At 61.1% G+C, this 15,648-nt stretch overlaps 2 protein-coding genes across 3 annotated transcripts; one reads left to right on the top strand and one right to left on the bottom strand.

Annotated features, from left to right (window-relative positions):
* Window positions 1-1,853: 1,853 nt before the first annotated feature.
* Window positions 1,854-8,781, bottom strand: XKR7 (XK related 7; the record flags this gene model as incomplete). Its single annotated transcript, XM_082292653.1, has 3 exons — window positions 1,854-2,806; window positions 2,889-3,088; window positions 8,357-8,781. 3 exons carry the CDS (start codon window positions 8,779-8,781, stop codon window positions 1,854-1,856), a joined length of 1,578 nt encoding a protein of 525 aa, XP_082148779.1.
* Window positions 8,782-13,297: 4,516 nt separating this feature from the next.
* PDRG1 (p53 and DNA damage regulated 1) lies at window positions 13,298-14,966 on the top strand. 2 transcript variants are annotated; one of them, XM_082292628.1, is made up of 5 exons: window positions 13,298-13,459; window positions 13,576-13,651; window positions 13,852-13,926; window positions 14,206-14,286; window positions 14,598-14,966. In XM_082292628.1, exons 1-5 carry the CDS (start codon window positions 13,376-13,378, stop codon window positions 14,678-14,680), a joined length of 399 nt encoding a protein of 132 aa, XP_082148754.1. In that variant the 5' UTR covers window positions 13,298-13,375; the 3' UTR covers window positions 14,681-14,966. The 2 variants fall into 2 exon arrangements, with proteins under 2 accessions (XP_082148754.1, XP_082148755.1); XM_082292629.1 differs by having other exon boundaries at window positions 14,585-14,709.
* The last annotated feature ends 682 nt before the right edge of the window (window positions 14,967-15,648 follow it).

A 15,648-nucleotide genomic window follows, 5' to 3' on the forward strand; every position in this document is an offset into this window, starting at 1 on the left:
GTGACGGCGGTGAGGGAAGGGCGCGGGTGGTGGGGGCCCAGCCGTCTGCCCAGCCCCTGCCACGCTGTGCACCCTCCTCCTAACGGGTTTCCAAAGCTTCCAGTTAGCACCAGTTAGCACCAGTGACCCCAGCGATGGCCAGCCCAGCCTGCTGTCACCCCAGCTACCAAGAAATGAGAAACAAAAGCAACGTGATGCCACCGCCACCACACACCCACCCACCCCGGCCGTGTCGTAGGGCCGGGCACCCACACTGGCCCTCAGGGACCCCACATCCCAACCATTCCCAGGTGCAGCTCGCCCATCCCACCCCTCCCATCCTCTAGTGCCTCACACGGTGCCCCATGGCACAGAGGGGCCCTCAGTGCTGCCCACGCTCCCCAGCCCGGGCAGGGCTTGGCACTGTGGCTCGGGGCAGCCAGAGGCCGGGACTCTGTGGAGCCAAGGTGGGGGCACAGGGGATGCGGGGAAGGCACAGGGGCCGCGGGTGCAGGGGCAAGGGGCTGGAGCAGCACAAGGCTGGGGGGTCCAACAGCTCCCCTGCCCTGCAAACCCCTGCCAGCCCCTGCACACTGACACACACACACACACACATGCACACAACCCCCGGCCTGGGGGCACAGGGTACATTCAGCACAGCCCCTCGTTGGGGGCCAACGGATCCGGGCAGGACCAGGGACACATTCAAACCCGAAGCCCAAGCAGCCCCACTCCTCTGGGGAGGCAGGAGCAGGCGGGGGCAGGCGGGGCAGGACAGGGACAGGCACGGGAGAGGCAGGAGGGACACAGGGTGAGGTCAGGGGAGGCATGGTCCCAGCTCAGGTTTATACTGGGGAGCTGGAGGGGGCTGATGCTGATGAAGGAGTGAATGGAAATGCTCCCGGATGGGAAGTGATGCCAACCCAGGAGAGGAGAGAACGGCTGGGGGTGAATCCCACTTTGGGGAATCCGGGGAATGCTGGCGGCCCCACACACACCCTTCAGTGGTGCCAGCCAGGCCCTGCCACCCCCGGCCCCAGCGGAGGTAGAAAATGTCACACAAAATGTCACCATTCAGGTGAAAACAAACCCGATGAGATGAAGCAGTTCCTGTGGGGATGGGGGGGAGGATGGGGCGCAGCCATCCTGGCCACAGCTGGAGACCCAGCTCAGAACCAGGGGTGCAGGGTTTGAGCCCACCCACGAGGGCCCCCCCAGGCCAGGGTCTACTCCCCACAGGATAGTGGAGACCCCATGGAGCTGGAGACATGGCTCAACCCTGAGCCGGGGGGACTGAGGATGGATATGAAGGGGCTCACTTAGGGTTGGTGGGGCAGAGTGTGGGGGAAGTCAGACACATTGGGGGGGACTGGATGGACCCCGGCTGTCCCTGCCCCAGCTCCCTGGGGGTGACAAGCCCCATGCACACCCCAGTGCAGCCATGTTCCATCCCCACGGCTCTGCCGTGGCACAGGAACCTGTGTTCCCATGTGCTGCCCACTGTGCCCCACCGTGCCCCACCGTGCCCCTGGCAGCTGCCAGCCCCCATCCCAGGGTGCCCCCGGTGCCCATCCTGCACCACTGGTAAGGGCCACAGCACCCACCGCCTGGGCTCAGGCACCGGTGAGGTATTTTGGCAAGGACGAGCCCTGGAGGGCGTGGGGGCGGCCGCCGTCGGGTGGGACGGGTCTGGGCTGCGAGAAGGCAGCGCGGGGAGGGGATAGCACCAAGAGACCTCCCCGGCCACCGCCCGCGGGGCGCTTGGCATGGCGACACGGCAGCGCCGGCAAACCCGACGGAAGGCAAACAGCTGCAGAGACGCAGGGTGGCCTGGGCGGCACCGGGGCTGCCGCCCCAGCCTCACGCTCCCCAACCTACACGGTGGTCTCATACTCCAGCACCTCCTGCGGGGCGCCGGGGGTGCGGTACTGCAGGCGTGGGGTGGTGGGCGACGCGTACTCCAGCGCCAGGATGGTCTTCCGCAGGCGCCGGTCGATGAAGTGGGCATCCCAGGCCGGGTACTTCTTCCTGGGCAGGTCAATGCGGATGACGGGCCCCTCTGTCCGCGGGGCGCGGGCGGCCGGCGCCGGCGGGGCACAGGGTCTCACCTGGAAGACGGGCACGCAGCTGTCCCGCTCCCCCGGCGCCCCCTCCCGCTCCCCCCCTGTAGTCCGCGGCAGCGAGCGGGGGGGGCTGGTGACGGCTTCCACGGGGGACCCCGGCACTGGGGGAGGCTCCTGCCGGAAGATGCAGCCCACAGAGCGGTGGCTGAAGATGGGGCCATTGGGGTGCAAGAGGCAGTAGTAGATGAACATGAAGAAGATGCCGAGGGCGAAGCTGGAGCTAACCACGCAGACGAGGATTAAGGCGTCGAAGTCAGAGGTGGTCCTGCGGTCGTAGTACAGGAACCAGAGGATGGTGAGGGCGGCGTTCTCCGACAGCGTGATGATGTAGTAGATGCACATGCGGTAGCGGCTCCGGCCCTCCTTGACGTTGAACCAGCAGAAGATGTAGATGATGCCCACCACCATGTTGTAGATGATCTCCTCCCACTTGGACATGCAGAAATCCGTCTCGCCCTGGATGATCCAGAAGGTCATGATGCACCAGTGGGTGACGATGAAGATGCCGAAGTAGAGCTGGAACACGGAGGCGAAGAGGGCAAAGGCGATGGCACGAGCAGCGATGGTGAAGAGGTGCCAGAGGATCTGCACCACGGCGCCCTTGTAGGACATGGGCATCTTGTCCTCCCGCGAGTCCCGCAGCACCTTCTGGTAGGACGCGATCATCCAGGCCAGTGAGACCAGCGAGGCCGAGGCCGAGAGTCCTGCAGGGAGCGGCCATGAGAGCCCATGGAAGCCAGGGACCCCCCTCCCACCACCCTGTCCCCTGTGAGGGCTGTCCCTTACCCTGCAGAGGCTCGATGCTGTTCTGCTGCACCATGATGCTGAGCTGCAGCACGAGCTGGGGCGCGCTCTTGAGGAAGGCCTCCAGCAGCCGCAGCATGCTGATGTCTGCGCTCTCAAACATCATCCGCCAGTAGAAGTGGCGGCGGCGGTGCTCGGCCTGCCACCGGCTCTGCAGCCCCAGGTACAGCGTGCGGAGGTACCTGTGTGAGGCAGGGGAAGGGTGAGATGAGCCCACGCTGCCAGGTGAGCTCAGCCCGCTATGCCCACACCAGGAATGCCCTGTGACTGCTGTCAACCTGTTCCTGCTGATTTGGGACCATGGAAAGCTGCCTACGCTAGGGTGCCCGGGGATACAGGGCAGCAGCAATGGCGAACACAGCCCTGTCCCATGCTAGGGCTCCAATTTGGGAAGGGGCAGCTTGTGCAAAGCCAGCTCAGCACCCCAGAGCCCCAGGCCATCACCCCGCTGCCCACCCAGCCCTACAGTACCTACTCACCCATCACCTCAATCCTTAACCCCTCATGCAGGGTCTGGCTTCCCCCAGCTGAGGATCCACAGCTCCACTCTCCAGCCACCCAAGGATTCAGGGTGCCCCAACCCAGCACCACATCCAGATACTTCTCAATAGGGATATTTTGGTCCCAGTTGGCACAGAGCCCACCCTGCTTCTTCCTGCCCCGGCCAGGACGGAGGCACCAGCTGGTTGTGCCATGCTGCCCGCGGGAAGCTCCCGGCACTCATGCTGGTGTTGCCTGGGCTCTTGGCAGGGCTGCGGGTGCAGCCACACGCTGGCCCCGGCCATCTGGTCATCGGCCGGGGGTCAGCGGAGGTGTGTGTGGCACCGACGCACGCCTGGCTGAGTCACCGCCACCAGGGACCCTCCCCACGGCATCGGGCCAGATCCGGCACTGCAGGAGGGGACGCAGGCCTGGCCAGGCAGGGCATCCCCGGGCAGCCCTGCCTGCACCACGGCCAGGGCTCTGCTGGCAAGAAGGAGAAGGGAGCCGGATGAGGAAGAAAACAGGTGCAGCAGGAGGACGTCAGGCCATAGATTCCTCCCAGTGAATAAAATCCTCTGGCAGAGCAACGGCTTCTCCATCAGCTCCAGAATGTGCTGCCAGACAACTCCATCAGCCCAGAGCATGGGAGAAAGCCTGATCGCAGCACTTTCAGCTCATCCGTCAGCAGGAGGAGGCAGGAGCCAGCCCTGCTCCCACTGCAGGGACAGCCAAGTGCTCCCACCCCAGGGCTGCACAGCCTGGAGAGCACAGTGAGGGCCATCAGCTGGGGCCACCGAGCCCTCAGGACACCCTGCAGCCATCTGCTCTACCCTGCCAGCCCCACTCCCAGCCCTCATGTCTTCTCTGTGCTGGTGTCAAAGTGACGTGTTAACCTCCACCTCGGGGGCAGCACCTAATTTTAGCCTTTGCTGCAGCCTGTCCCTCACTGCTCGGGGAGAGGAGAGGCTGTGGCCACCCAGTTCTGCATCCCAGTGCCACCTGCTCACGGCAGCCAGGTCAGCACTGCCATTGTGGCACCACCACAGCCACTGCCCCTCAGAAGGGCCCAGTGTAGGACTTTCCTCGCTGGAGGGGAGCAAACCAGTGGGCAGCCCAGGGGTGGAAGGTACAGCATAGGGGGAAACATTTGGGGAAGTGATGTAGAGCCCTGGCTGCTGTAGGGTGTCACTGCTGTCCCAGGGTGCCCATGCCTGAACCAGGCTTGGGAGCCGGTGACCTCATCCTGTCCTTGTAATTAGTCTTGATAATTGGGCTCATCAGCACTGTGATCCCACTGTCCATGTCGCAGAGCAGCCCCTGCACACACACTACAGAGCCCCCAGCCCTGGGTCCTGCACCGTTCAACAAGTGACCCGTGGCCTCCCCAGCTTTCAGCAAGGGCACAATGATCCCTCTGTCTCTCCGCCAACTCCATAGGTCTCATTAAAATGAGATTTCATCTCCCATCAACTCGCCCGAATGAAATGTTGATTCTTATTTGTTCTGCATTTGATCATCCCATGGTGTTTCAGCCCAGTGAGCGATCCTGGCACTGCCAGCGCAGCGGGCGCTCCCCAGCCCTGCGCCGTGGCAGCTGCACGGGAAACACAGAATCAATCACTTGAAAAAAAATCATTTAATTTTCAAAAAAACTGATGATGAGGCAGAAACCGACAGCGAGAGCTCTCAGGGCTAATTGCTCCCTCCTTTGTATTGCAAAGAGTGATCCAACAAAAACCCTGCAGCAGGAACTTGGTGGCTTGGGTGGGCATTGCTTTTGTCAGAGCTCCACTACAGCCAGATTTATCACCAGTGTCACCATTTGCCCCCAACTCCCAAATACTGAGCCCAGTTTTCAGGTGTTGGAAAAAATGAACGAGGAGAAAAGCCCAACACTGGTTACAAGCAAATCTGCTAATCATCATCCTCAGAATGAAAAGGACAAGGGACCCTCTGGTCCCAGAGTGAGCAATAGGAAGTGTGATTTTCCTACAAGATAATTTGGGATCTCATCCCTTAATCCTGTATTTAAACAAGGAGAAAATTGCTTCTCTGTTACAGCCATTTTAATCCCTCACACATCCTACCAAGCCAGGTCATCAGGGAGAGCTGCACATGTGCCCATGTCACCTCACTCACTGTGTCCCACCAGCCCCACTCCCCAAGATGTCCTGGGTACTTGGGGTGGATGGAAGTACCTGAGGGCACTTGTGCTCAGGGAAAGGCTTGGTGTGGCCCGAAAAAACCCTTGTCCTGTGCACCAGGGCCAGGTAGGGACCCCCAGAACTGGGTCCTGCAGCAGGACAAGCTGACACCCCAAAGCTGGGTGCACCCAGGGCTGGGAGGGGTCCTCTCCCACACAGACAGAGCAAAGCTCCAGGGAGCAGAGTGGTGGGCAAACCTGCAGGTCCCAGCTCTGCCATCCCTCATGAGCCCACCCAGGATGTCCTTGCCCTCCTGGTCTGCCAGCAGAGTGGCACCAGGACTGAGGGGTGGCACTGGGTCCCCAGTCCAGCAGATGATGGGGGTACACAAGCTGATGGGGGCTTTCAGGAAGAGAGGGAACCAGAGGTTTGGCCCCAGTGATCCCAGGCAGCCAAACCTCATGTGAACCTGGGCTAACACAGGCACAGACAGGGCTGTCCCCAGCCCAATGGGACCTGCAGCACACCCTGGCCAGCTGCCAGCCCACAGAGGTGGCAGGGGACCCTGACATGCTTCTGGGCAGGAGGCACACTGGCATGCGCAGCACCCCTGCCCTGCAGAGCTGCTTTGGTGAAGAATCTGGGGACTTTGTGAGTGGATAACAATTCCTGAGCTGCAAAACCATCCAAGCATGGCCCACAAGCACAGTGGTGGTGTGGGACCAGCTGGGGACAGGCCCATGCTGCTGCTGCTTACACAGGCACATGGTCACAGCACCAGCAGTATCTCCAGAGACCACCCATGATGGAGTCTGTGCATGTGCACCATGAACATACCAATGACAACTAACTTCAACAGCTTTGATTAGGGATAACCACAGAGCCAGTGCTCAGAGCTGCTTTTGTAGGTGGGAAGCAGCTCTTTTTTTAGGATTGGGGGTCTTTATCACAGGTGGGGCTCAGGGCTGTGCAGTGAGGTTGGTGGAGGTGAGATCTGCAGAGGTGAGGAAGGAGGCAGGTAAATCAGGAAGGGGGAGATGTTTGGCAAGGGGCACAGTGCTCTGACCAGGGAAAATCCTTTCTTTCACCTGCAGCATTTATCCAACACTTCTCTAACTGCCACATCCTCCTGTACCGGATCCAACCCCACTAATGGGTTTAACAAACTGCATTTAACTGGTCACCCGGACTAATCCCAAATCCAGAGATTAGAAAGAGCCTCAGCTGCTGCTTGAGACCAACATGTCCTGGAGGGTGAGTGCTGAGAGTTACCGCTTTAATTGGCTTAGGAGTCTCCATGGCGCAGCCGATCCGAGAGCGGGACTGACACTCCCAGGAGCAAAGCCCCCGGCTGCGGCTCAGCTCCAGCTTGGGCCGGGATCAGGTGTGTCCGGCTCACGCCAGCTGCAGGCAGGGCCAGAGAGCTCCTGTCCTCTCCCTCACCAGCTCCCCTCGCACACTGAAGCACGTTTTGCACCCACCCTGCAGCCAGAATACCCCGAGAGTGGCCTCGTTGTCAGGGGGATGGGGGAGGGCAGGTGTGTTGGCAGGTGTGCTGGGCACGGCAGACACTGCACTGTCAAACAAAGTTAAACACCCCGGAGCATCCCAGAAGGAGCAGCAGAGGAATGAACAAGCAGACACCAACAGGGATCGACCGGAGAGCCTCTACTACAGCACTCAGGAGGGGAAACAGGATGGAAACCCGAGCCGGGAGTGCTGCCGGCTCCACGCATTGTTCCGGGAATTTGCCATTGTCTGCCCTCCCGGCACCAGCTCCTCGAGAGCCGCTCGGTGCCAGCGCCCGGCTCTTCCCCAGCGCCTGAGGTTGGAGCTGGGAGGGCATGGGGCTGGGTGCACGGCACAGAGGAGGAAGGTGCCACGAAAGCATCACCTTGGGCATCTGGGGAGTCTGCAGAGAGGCAGATGAAGGGCCTTGAGCTGCCCCAGCCGGTCTGTCTGCTGCTTGCCCTGCCCACACCACCAGCCTGTCCCCAGGACTGGGATGGGGCAGCAGCAGAGCCTGAACAGGCTGGGGACCACCAGCGCCTCCTTGCCCACCACCCCACAAATACAGCAAGATCAGGACAAGAGCCTCGAGGTGTTCAGGGCCCAGCATAAACACTTCGCACCCCCAGGACCACACTGCCATGGCCAGGCAGGTCCCCAGCAGGCCCAGCACCACCTGGCAGCACGGATGGCAGGGCTGTGGCACCGAGCTGGGCTGCAGCTCCTCACCCACAGCTCCTACCCACAGCTGGGGGCTCTTCCCCACCACCCATCCTGCTGGGGCTGCAGAGAGATTGTTCCTTGTGCTTTCCACAGCTGCCTGGGCCCCTGCTTCACCTCTCCATCCCCACCCACTTCCCTCATGCCCTGCCAACCCTTCCTGAGGTCTCCGTGGTGTTATCCCCACCCATGTCCCTGCTGCACTGTGCCGCTCCCTCCAGGCCCCGCCTGGCTCCATGACCCCCATGTACCCCCTCCCCCCGTACCTCCAGACTTGCCTGAGCTGCAGCAGGTGGATCAGGCCCTGCAGCAGCCCCATCCAAGCCCCCTGGACCCTAACCCCCAGGTACCCTCGTACCTCCAGACCTGCCCCAGCTTCAGCAGGTGTGTCAATCCCAGAAGCATCCCCATCCCCCAGCACCCCTATCAACCCGATACCTCCATGCCCTCTACCCACACACCCCCTGTACTCCCATACCTTCCCATACAGTCAGACCTGCCCCAGCTGCAGCAGGTGAATCAGGCCCTGCAGCCGCCCCATCCCCCTTGCACCCCCACCACTCAGGCACCCCCACGCCCCAGGTACCCCCGTACCTCCAGACCTGCCCCAGCTGCAGCAGGTGGATCAGGCCCTGCAGCAGCCAGACGCAGAGGCGGCAGCAGCCGCGGGGGCCGCTGTCCTTGGTGCCGCCGCCGCTGTCCTTGGTGCTGGCGGCGAAGTCGTAGACGAACCACCTGAGGCTGAGCATCTGCACCACGAGCGAGGGCAGCAGCACGAACAGCAGCGTCAGCCCGAACCACCACCGCTGCCCCCGCACGTAGTAATGGGCCGCCAGCCACAGGTCCGAGGCACCGTCCGCGAAGCAGACGAGAAGCGCGCAGAACACCCAGCACCCGTCCCGCAGCCGGTACCGCCGCGCCGGGGGCTCCGCGCCCGCCTCCCGCCGCCCGCCACTGCCCTCGGGGCTCTCCAGCAGCACGGCCGGGCCGCCGCCGCCGCCGTCCGACTTCGCGGCCATGTTGTCGGGGGAAAGGAGGAGAAAGGAGGGAGCGGGAGAGACTTCCGGAGGGATGGAGCCCGCCCCGGCAGCGCCCGCCCCCGCCGGCCTCGCCCCGCGCCCGCCGACACCGGCTCCCCCCCGGCCGGCGCCGGGAGCCCCCGGCGGGTCCCGCCGCTCCCCCGCCGGAAGGGGCAGCCGCCCCCCCCGCCGGCGCCGCGGGGTCCCGGAGGAGCGCTCGGTGCCGCTGGGCGCCGCCCCGCGCCGGGAAGGGCAACCGGCCCCTCCCCCGACCGGCCCCCACCCCCCGGGTCCCCGCCGGCAAGGACCGCCCGGACCCGCCGAGCACCGCACGGTGCCAGTGGGGACCACCCTGCGCCCCACCCCGGTCCCGGCGGAACCACGTTGTCCGTGCTGTCCGACCACCCCTTCCCAGCACACCGAGGACCGGAGCTTCCCGAGAAGCTCCTGGGCGGCCCCGCGGCCCCCCAGCCCCGAGGCTCAGCCCAGGCAAGACTCTGCCAGTGGGTCTAGGGTTGGGCTGGGCCAGGGCGGTGTGAGCCCCCCAAGGTTCGGGTGGGTGGAGGTGTGAGTGCCTGTTCTCCCCTTGGGCTGAGACAGGACCACAGACCACCAGAATCCTGCCCGACGCAGCCAGAGAGGGTCCCAGCCGGGACTGGCTGGGCTGGACCTGAGCCCTGCTTTGGAGGGAGAGTCATAGAATCATCATAGAATGGTTTGGGTTAGAAAGGACCTCAAAAATCAATTCGTGCCAACCCCTTCCCACAGGTAGGGACATCTCCCAATAGACCAGGTTGCTCGAAGAAGGTGTATCCTTTTTAAAAAGACCAAAGATGGGGTTTTGTAGCAGGCTTTTGTTGTTCCTGAAATGAAACTCGTGAAAGAGTTACATGTTGCTCGTGAAAATAAGTTACACGTTATTTATCAGCCGTGGGAACGTCCCTGAAAGTGAAGTACCAAGGCCACTGGAGTCTGGCTGCACAGGAGCCCTGATGCTGAGCTGCTCCTCAGCTCTGCCACAACACCTCTCCTCCGCTTGTTGCCCGTGCGAATTTGGACACAATGTGTCTGGCAGAGCGAGGGGCTGTACCCCCGGGACGTGTGCTCGCACGGGGAGCAGCTCTGTGCCGGCATCCCTGGCACTGCTGGGAGGGAAAGGGCTGCGAGGGAAAGGGCTTTCTCTCCTTTGTGGTGGGTCTCCAGGGAGGGTGACTGCATACAGGCAGCTGCCTCCTGAAGGCTGCCCCAGCCCCCAGCCCACGGGGCCGGGCTCTGGCTCTGCGGCTCAGCCCCGAGGCTCAGCCTGGTGCATCTGCCTGCGGAGGAGCCTGGCTGGAGCCTGGCCTGTGGTCAGCACACCGTGGAACACAGAAAGGGGGAGCGTGTTTGATCCCAGGAAACACGGCCAACTTCCAAATTCTGCCTTGCAGGGCGGCCAGAGGGATCAGCACAAACCGGGGGTGGGGTAAACCTGGATTCCTGGGACACAATCCAGGGGGTGAAGATGTTACTCAGCACAAGGGAGTGGCCGGGCCCTCGGCGAGGCTCTCCCCGTGCTGCATGTATTAGCATCAATAATGAACACCTCACCTTGAGATGCTCCTGACAGATCCCCTCCACAAATGCCTGCCTGGGAGAGGGGATGCTCCCAGCATCCCAAAGCCCGAAGAAAGCAGCCTTTCATCAACAACCAGGCAGGGCAGTGCCCCTTCCAAGGATGGGATCCACTGGCCAGAGCCCGTCTCAACACCTGGCCATCCAGACCTCTTTGGGCTTGGTCCCTGGTCAGTCTCTGTCTTGGCTGGGTGATGGAGCAGATACCACGTTGCCATGACGGTGGGCACACCGCCACGGAGAGGGGACTTGGAAATCAGGGAGACAGACCCACCTTTCTCCCCTGACCCTGAAACATCCCCTCTGAAGCAGCAGTTAAAGATCCACAGCCTGAGAACATGGAGACCGTGGTTTGAAGTCTGATTTATCTTAACAACAGGCCCCAGCAGCCACATGAAAGGAGAAGAGAGAAAAAAACCTTATAAACATCCCCGAAGCTTCCTGTGCAGCTGCCAGCAGGCAGGGAGGGTTTCTGGCTGCATACAGAAAAGGGCTGCAAGGAAGAAAAAGGAGCATGATGAAACCAAACCTGCTCTTTGCACAAAACACGCAGCAAAACAAAGCAGCTCCCGGCAGTGGGGGGGTGGCTGCTCCCTCTGACTGCCCAGTTCCCAGGGGAACTGGTCCAAATGGACCTCTGGTTCCAGTCTGAATCCAGCTTCCAAGCAGAATGTCTGCCCTTGGCGCTGGCTCCAGGAGGAGAAATCCACGATGATTTGTGGCTGGCTCAGAGCTTGGCTGGGAAGAGGCCGCAGAGTGCAGCACCAGCCACTTCTCACTGCCCTGAGAATGTTTTCCAGATGCCCATGGCTTTGTGATCCCTCAGCTGCAGCTTCCCCCATGCCTGTGCTGAGCTGGGCCCCACCTTTCAGGGAGAGCAGCCCCCGCCCTTCCATACAGCCCAACATTCCTGGCAAAACCCTGCCTTCATTGCACTGTCATTGGCAACCCCAGAGTCACTGCTTCCTTCCACTGATGCCAGGACACAGTCAGCCTGCTCCCATCCCTGTTCCCATCCCCATTCCCATCTCATCCCATCACCATCACCATCCCTATTCCCAGCCCCATCCCCAGCCCCATTCCCAGCCCCATCCCCATCCCTCCTGCCCAGACTCTGAAAGCCCTCTCTCCATCCTGCTTTTTCAGATCTCCAGCCAGCTGCTCCCACTGACAAATGAGCATTTCCCAGCATTGGCATCCAGCCCCAATCCCAGTACATTTTCTGGTTGATGTCAGGAAGGAATTTAACCCAAGTGCAGATCATTCCCAGCCCTTGCTCCCACTGCCCCCCTGAAGCCGCTGTACTTCATTCAGTGCTGCTGCAGACAGAGATCTCTGTTAACTGAAACAAATGACCTTATGGGATTAGGGCTAGTAATCTTCCAATCTGGGTAATCTCCCTTAAGGGATTATTTGCCCATGGAGGTGTGGTGACCACCAGCCAGCCACTGCCTTGCTCCCTCCATCCCTGTCCCCTGAGGTCCCCATCTCCAGCAGCCCAGAGGGGCCACAGCACTGGGGTCACCACCTTTGGGGAGCTCCTTGTCTAATGAGTCTCATGAAGTGCATGTGCCAGGGCCCCCAAGTGCTGGGGCTCCTCCTCTCCCCTGGCCCCTGTTTGCTGCTTCAGGCAGGTCATTTGGGCTCCCTCTCTTCAAAGCACTGATCCAAGACAGACCAGAGGTCCCTCCAGCATCAGGGAATCAGCAGCTGAGTGGCACAGCCAGGGTAGCAGAGATTGCCAGCTGGGGACAGGGCTGTATTTGGAAACCTGAGATGCTCTTTCAGGGCTCTGTCCAGAGTAGGGACATGGGACATGAAAATCCGTGTGTGGATTCCCTCGGTGGACTCCAGGGGCCCCTTTCCCACTGCAGAGCACACACGGTGAGGATCTGCCAGTCCTCATCATCGGTGCTGGCTCTCCCTGCATCTCCCACATCCCATCTTTCCAGCTCTTCTTGCTCATGGCTGGGTGGGGCAGAGAGAAAGGGATTAAAAGCATTTTGAGGTGTAATATATTTCCCTTCCTGCAGGCAGGGTCGTTCAGGGCAGCAGACGGATGTGGTGCCCTGCCAGAGTATTCCCGGGACCAGCCCCTGCCTGACACAGACTGGGGGGCACCGGGGCTGGCTGAGGGTGAGTCAAGCTGCCGGGACCACAATTGGCTCTGCTCCCTGGGGATGGCAGGTTCTGGACGCTGAGCTACAGATGAGCCACCAGCTGCACGAAAGGAAACCTGAGCTCATTGCCCCGCACTTTGAGTGCCCTTTATTGCCTTCTGGGATGAAAAAAGGACAGAGAGGCCACCTGATGCTCCAAGGACCCAGCTGCCAACAGCGGTACCGTGCTGGGAAGCAGCGAGGAAGAGCAGACAGACGGTGGTGCTGGGGGCGAGGGGAAGGGCTGTGACAAGTTATAAATAATTCACACACAAGGGGACCAGGCAAGACAGGGGCTCTCAGCCCCCTGTCCCTCCGGGCTGTGACGAGCGGGGTGGGTTGGGCCCCGGCTGAGGGGTCAGGACACCTACTCTGGGGCTCAGCGGCTCATGGCCACACCGAACCCTCCATCCTTTTGCCGGCCGGAGAGTCCCGTGGGGATAGAGGCATCCCGGAGCCAATCCCGGGATCGCTAGTCCGCACCAGGGACGAGATCCTAGGCTGGCGCCGGGCCGGCGGGCACCTCCCTCCCAGCCCACGGCCACTCACGGCCCCTCTCGCGACCCCGGCCACGCGTGTTCGCAGCCCCGGTCGGTCCCCGCCGCTCCGCCCTCACCGGGGCCGCCGCGACCCCGCGGTCCCCGAACCGGGGAGCGCTCCCGGCAGTGGCCGCCAGAGGGCGCGCTGCCCCCGGGCCCTCCCGCCGCGGAACCCTCCTGCGCGGCTGCGGCTGCGGCCCGGAGCCGAACGGCAGCGGACCCGGACCGGACCCGGTGGAGGCCCCGGTGGAGGCCCCGGTGCCGGCCCCGCTCGGCCCCGCCATGGCCCGGGACCCGGCCTTCGTGCTGCGCTACCTGGCCGAGGTGGAGGAGCTGGCCGAGGACGTGCTGGCGGCACGGCAGCAGGTACGACCCCGCCCCGGGGGCCTCCCCCTCCCCGGCGGGCCTCCCCCTCCCCGCTCTGTCCCGCCGCCGGTAGCCCCGAGCCGCGGCCGCTCCTGCCTCTCTCGCTCCCGTTGCAGATCGTGGACCTGGACGTGAAGCGGAACCGGAACCGCGAGGCCCTGCGGGCGCTGCAAAAGGACCCGGAGCCCGACGGTGAGGCCGGGCTGGCTGCGCCCACCGTGACCTCGTGGCTGTGGGTCGGGGAGCGGCTCCGCTGACAGCCCCTTCCCTTCCCTTCCCTTCCCTTCCCTTCCCTTCCCTTCCCTTCCCTTCCCTTCCCTTCCCTTCCCTTCCCTTCCCTTCCCTTCCCTTCCCTTCCCTTCCCTTCCCTTCCCTTCCCTTTTCTCCCCCAGAAAAGGCCATGGTTTGCTTCGGGAGCATGTTCATCGAGCTGCCGAAGGCGAAGACCCGGGAGATGCTGCTGCAGGGTGAGGTTACCCCGAGGATTCCGTGTAGCTATAAGCGTTTTAATAAGCACCGTAATTAACAAGATGTTGGCTAAATTAACGGAGTTCTGCCCAGGGATGGGCTTTGAGGTGCCCAAAACCTCTCGAGAGGCTGATTCTGGCCCGTGCTGTGCCCTGGGAAGCACATGTGGAAGCTGCTTGGCCCCACGGGTGGTGGAGGGCAGGGTGGGACCCTCCCGGGAAATTGAGCCTTCATCCCAGAGCCCACCACAGTCCTCCTCACTCCCACCTCTCTTCCAGACCAGGAAGAGCTGGATGAAGAGATAAACAACCTCCGGAAAGAGCTGCGTGTGAAGGTCAACCGGCTCTATGAAGCTCAAGGTAAACACTCCCACTCTGGACCTTGCTCAGTGCCTGGGAGCCCACTCGTGCATCAGAAGGCTCCAGAAATTCCTTAGTTCCATGTGCTTCCACAGCCTCTTTTCCACCAGTTTTGTGTGTCCCAGCAGCATTGTCTGTCTCTGTGTGGAGCTGTCCCCCACCCCTAAACCCCCTCTGACATTGTGCTAGGGTGACCCCGCTTTGGCTTCCAGGGCTGTCCCTGCCCTCCCTACAGCCCCTCTCAAGTTTAGCAGGAAGTGCTTCACTTCTTTTGTGGCAAAATCCTGATTTTTTCCAGTGTCTTCTCTCAGGTAAACCTGAGCTGAAGGGGTTTAACCTGAATCCCATGTCTGCCGAGGAAATGAAGCTCATCAACCGCATCCTGGAGGGCTGAGGTGGCCATGCCATTGTCACAGCGTGTTTGGCTGTCACTGTCGGCTCATGCTTCAGTAGCCACAGTCCTTGGGATTTACAGGACATTGGTGTGTCCAGAGCCCACCCAGGTGAGGGACCTGGGAATCGTTTTGCTCCTTAGTTACAACACTGCAGTTTCTTTGGATCACAAACCCTTTCCTGCTCTGTGCTGGAACTCAGGTGGCAGAACCATGCTGGATACAGCGCTGGGCAAAGGCCCATGGCTGGGGTGCAAGTGGGATCATTAAAATCGGAGCAGTGGGACATTCTTGACTCCATGTGTATGTTCCTTGTTGGGGGTTTATATGAGCTCTTCTGGGGTTTGGCTTCAGAGCTGGTCCTTTGTCACGTTGGGAACAGGAGTAGGAGGGATTGGGAATCCTCCACATGCCTGAAGCACAGAAGAGGAGTTGTGCACGCCCGTTGCATTCAAACAAAGCAAAGCTGTACATCTGAGGCATGTCAGGAATCTCTTAGGATGTGTAGGGAGGGGCAGGAGGCAGCATCTTTTTAGTCTCGATGGGAAAACATATTCCACTGTTGGAAGGCAAGAGATGACAGAAATGAGGCTTCCAGGACTAGATGAAGGGATGAAACTTGGGTATATTTTAAACAGCCCGAGGAGAGCTGAGCAGGAATAGTCACTGAGTTTGTCTTGTAGTAAAAGGACAATTGATGTAACCAGCAGTAGTTTCTGCAAAGGTTTTAAAATTTGATGTTTTCTGCACTCTCCCCTCTGAATGTGCTCCCCCAATTGCTTAACTTAGTCAAGAGCATAAGATTTAAAAAAATTAGTGATAATTAGTACAGGACTACAGTGAGTTTGATTTTTTTCTCTGTACAGGGAAGTGTCTGGGTCTAGCCAAGCCCTTAATTTTTTGAACTTCTCTAGAGATATTTCTGGATAGAGTTTAAGAATTGTAAACATGACTGTTGTCCTTTCTCCAG

This window comes from Coloeus monedula, assembly GCF_965178545.1.
Source record: "Coloeus monedula genome assembly, chromosome: 17".
Taxonomy (NCBI): Eukaryota; Metazoa; Chordata; class Aves; order Passeriformes; family Corvidae; genus Coloeus; species Coloeus monedula.

Excerpts from the sequence above, each read along its gene's own strand:
- PDRG1 (XM_082292628.1), top strand. The coding sequence starts at position 13,376 with ATGGCCCGGGACCCGGCCTTCGTGCTGCGCTACCTGGCCGAGGTGGAG. Across the intron at positions 13,460-13,575 it reads TGCTGGCGGCACGGCAGCAG|ATCGTGGACCTGGACGTGAA; the intron begins GTACGACCCCGC and ends CTCCCGTTGCAG. Across the intron at positions 14,287-14,597 it reads CCGGCTCTATGAAGCTCAAG|GTAAACCTGAGCTGAAGGGG; the intron begins GTAAACACTCCC and ends GTCTTCTCTCAG.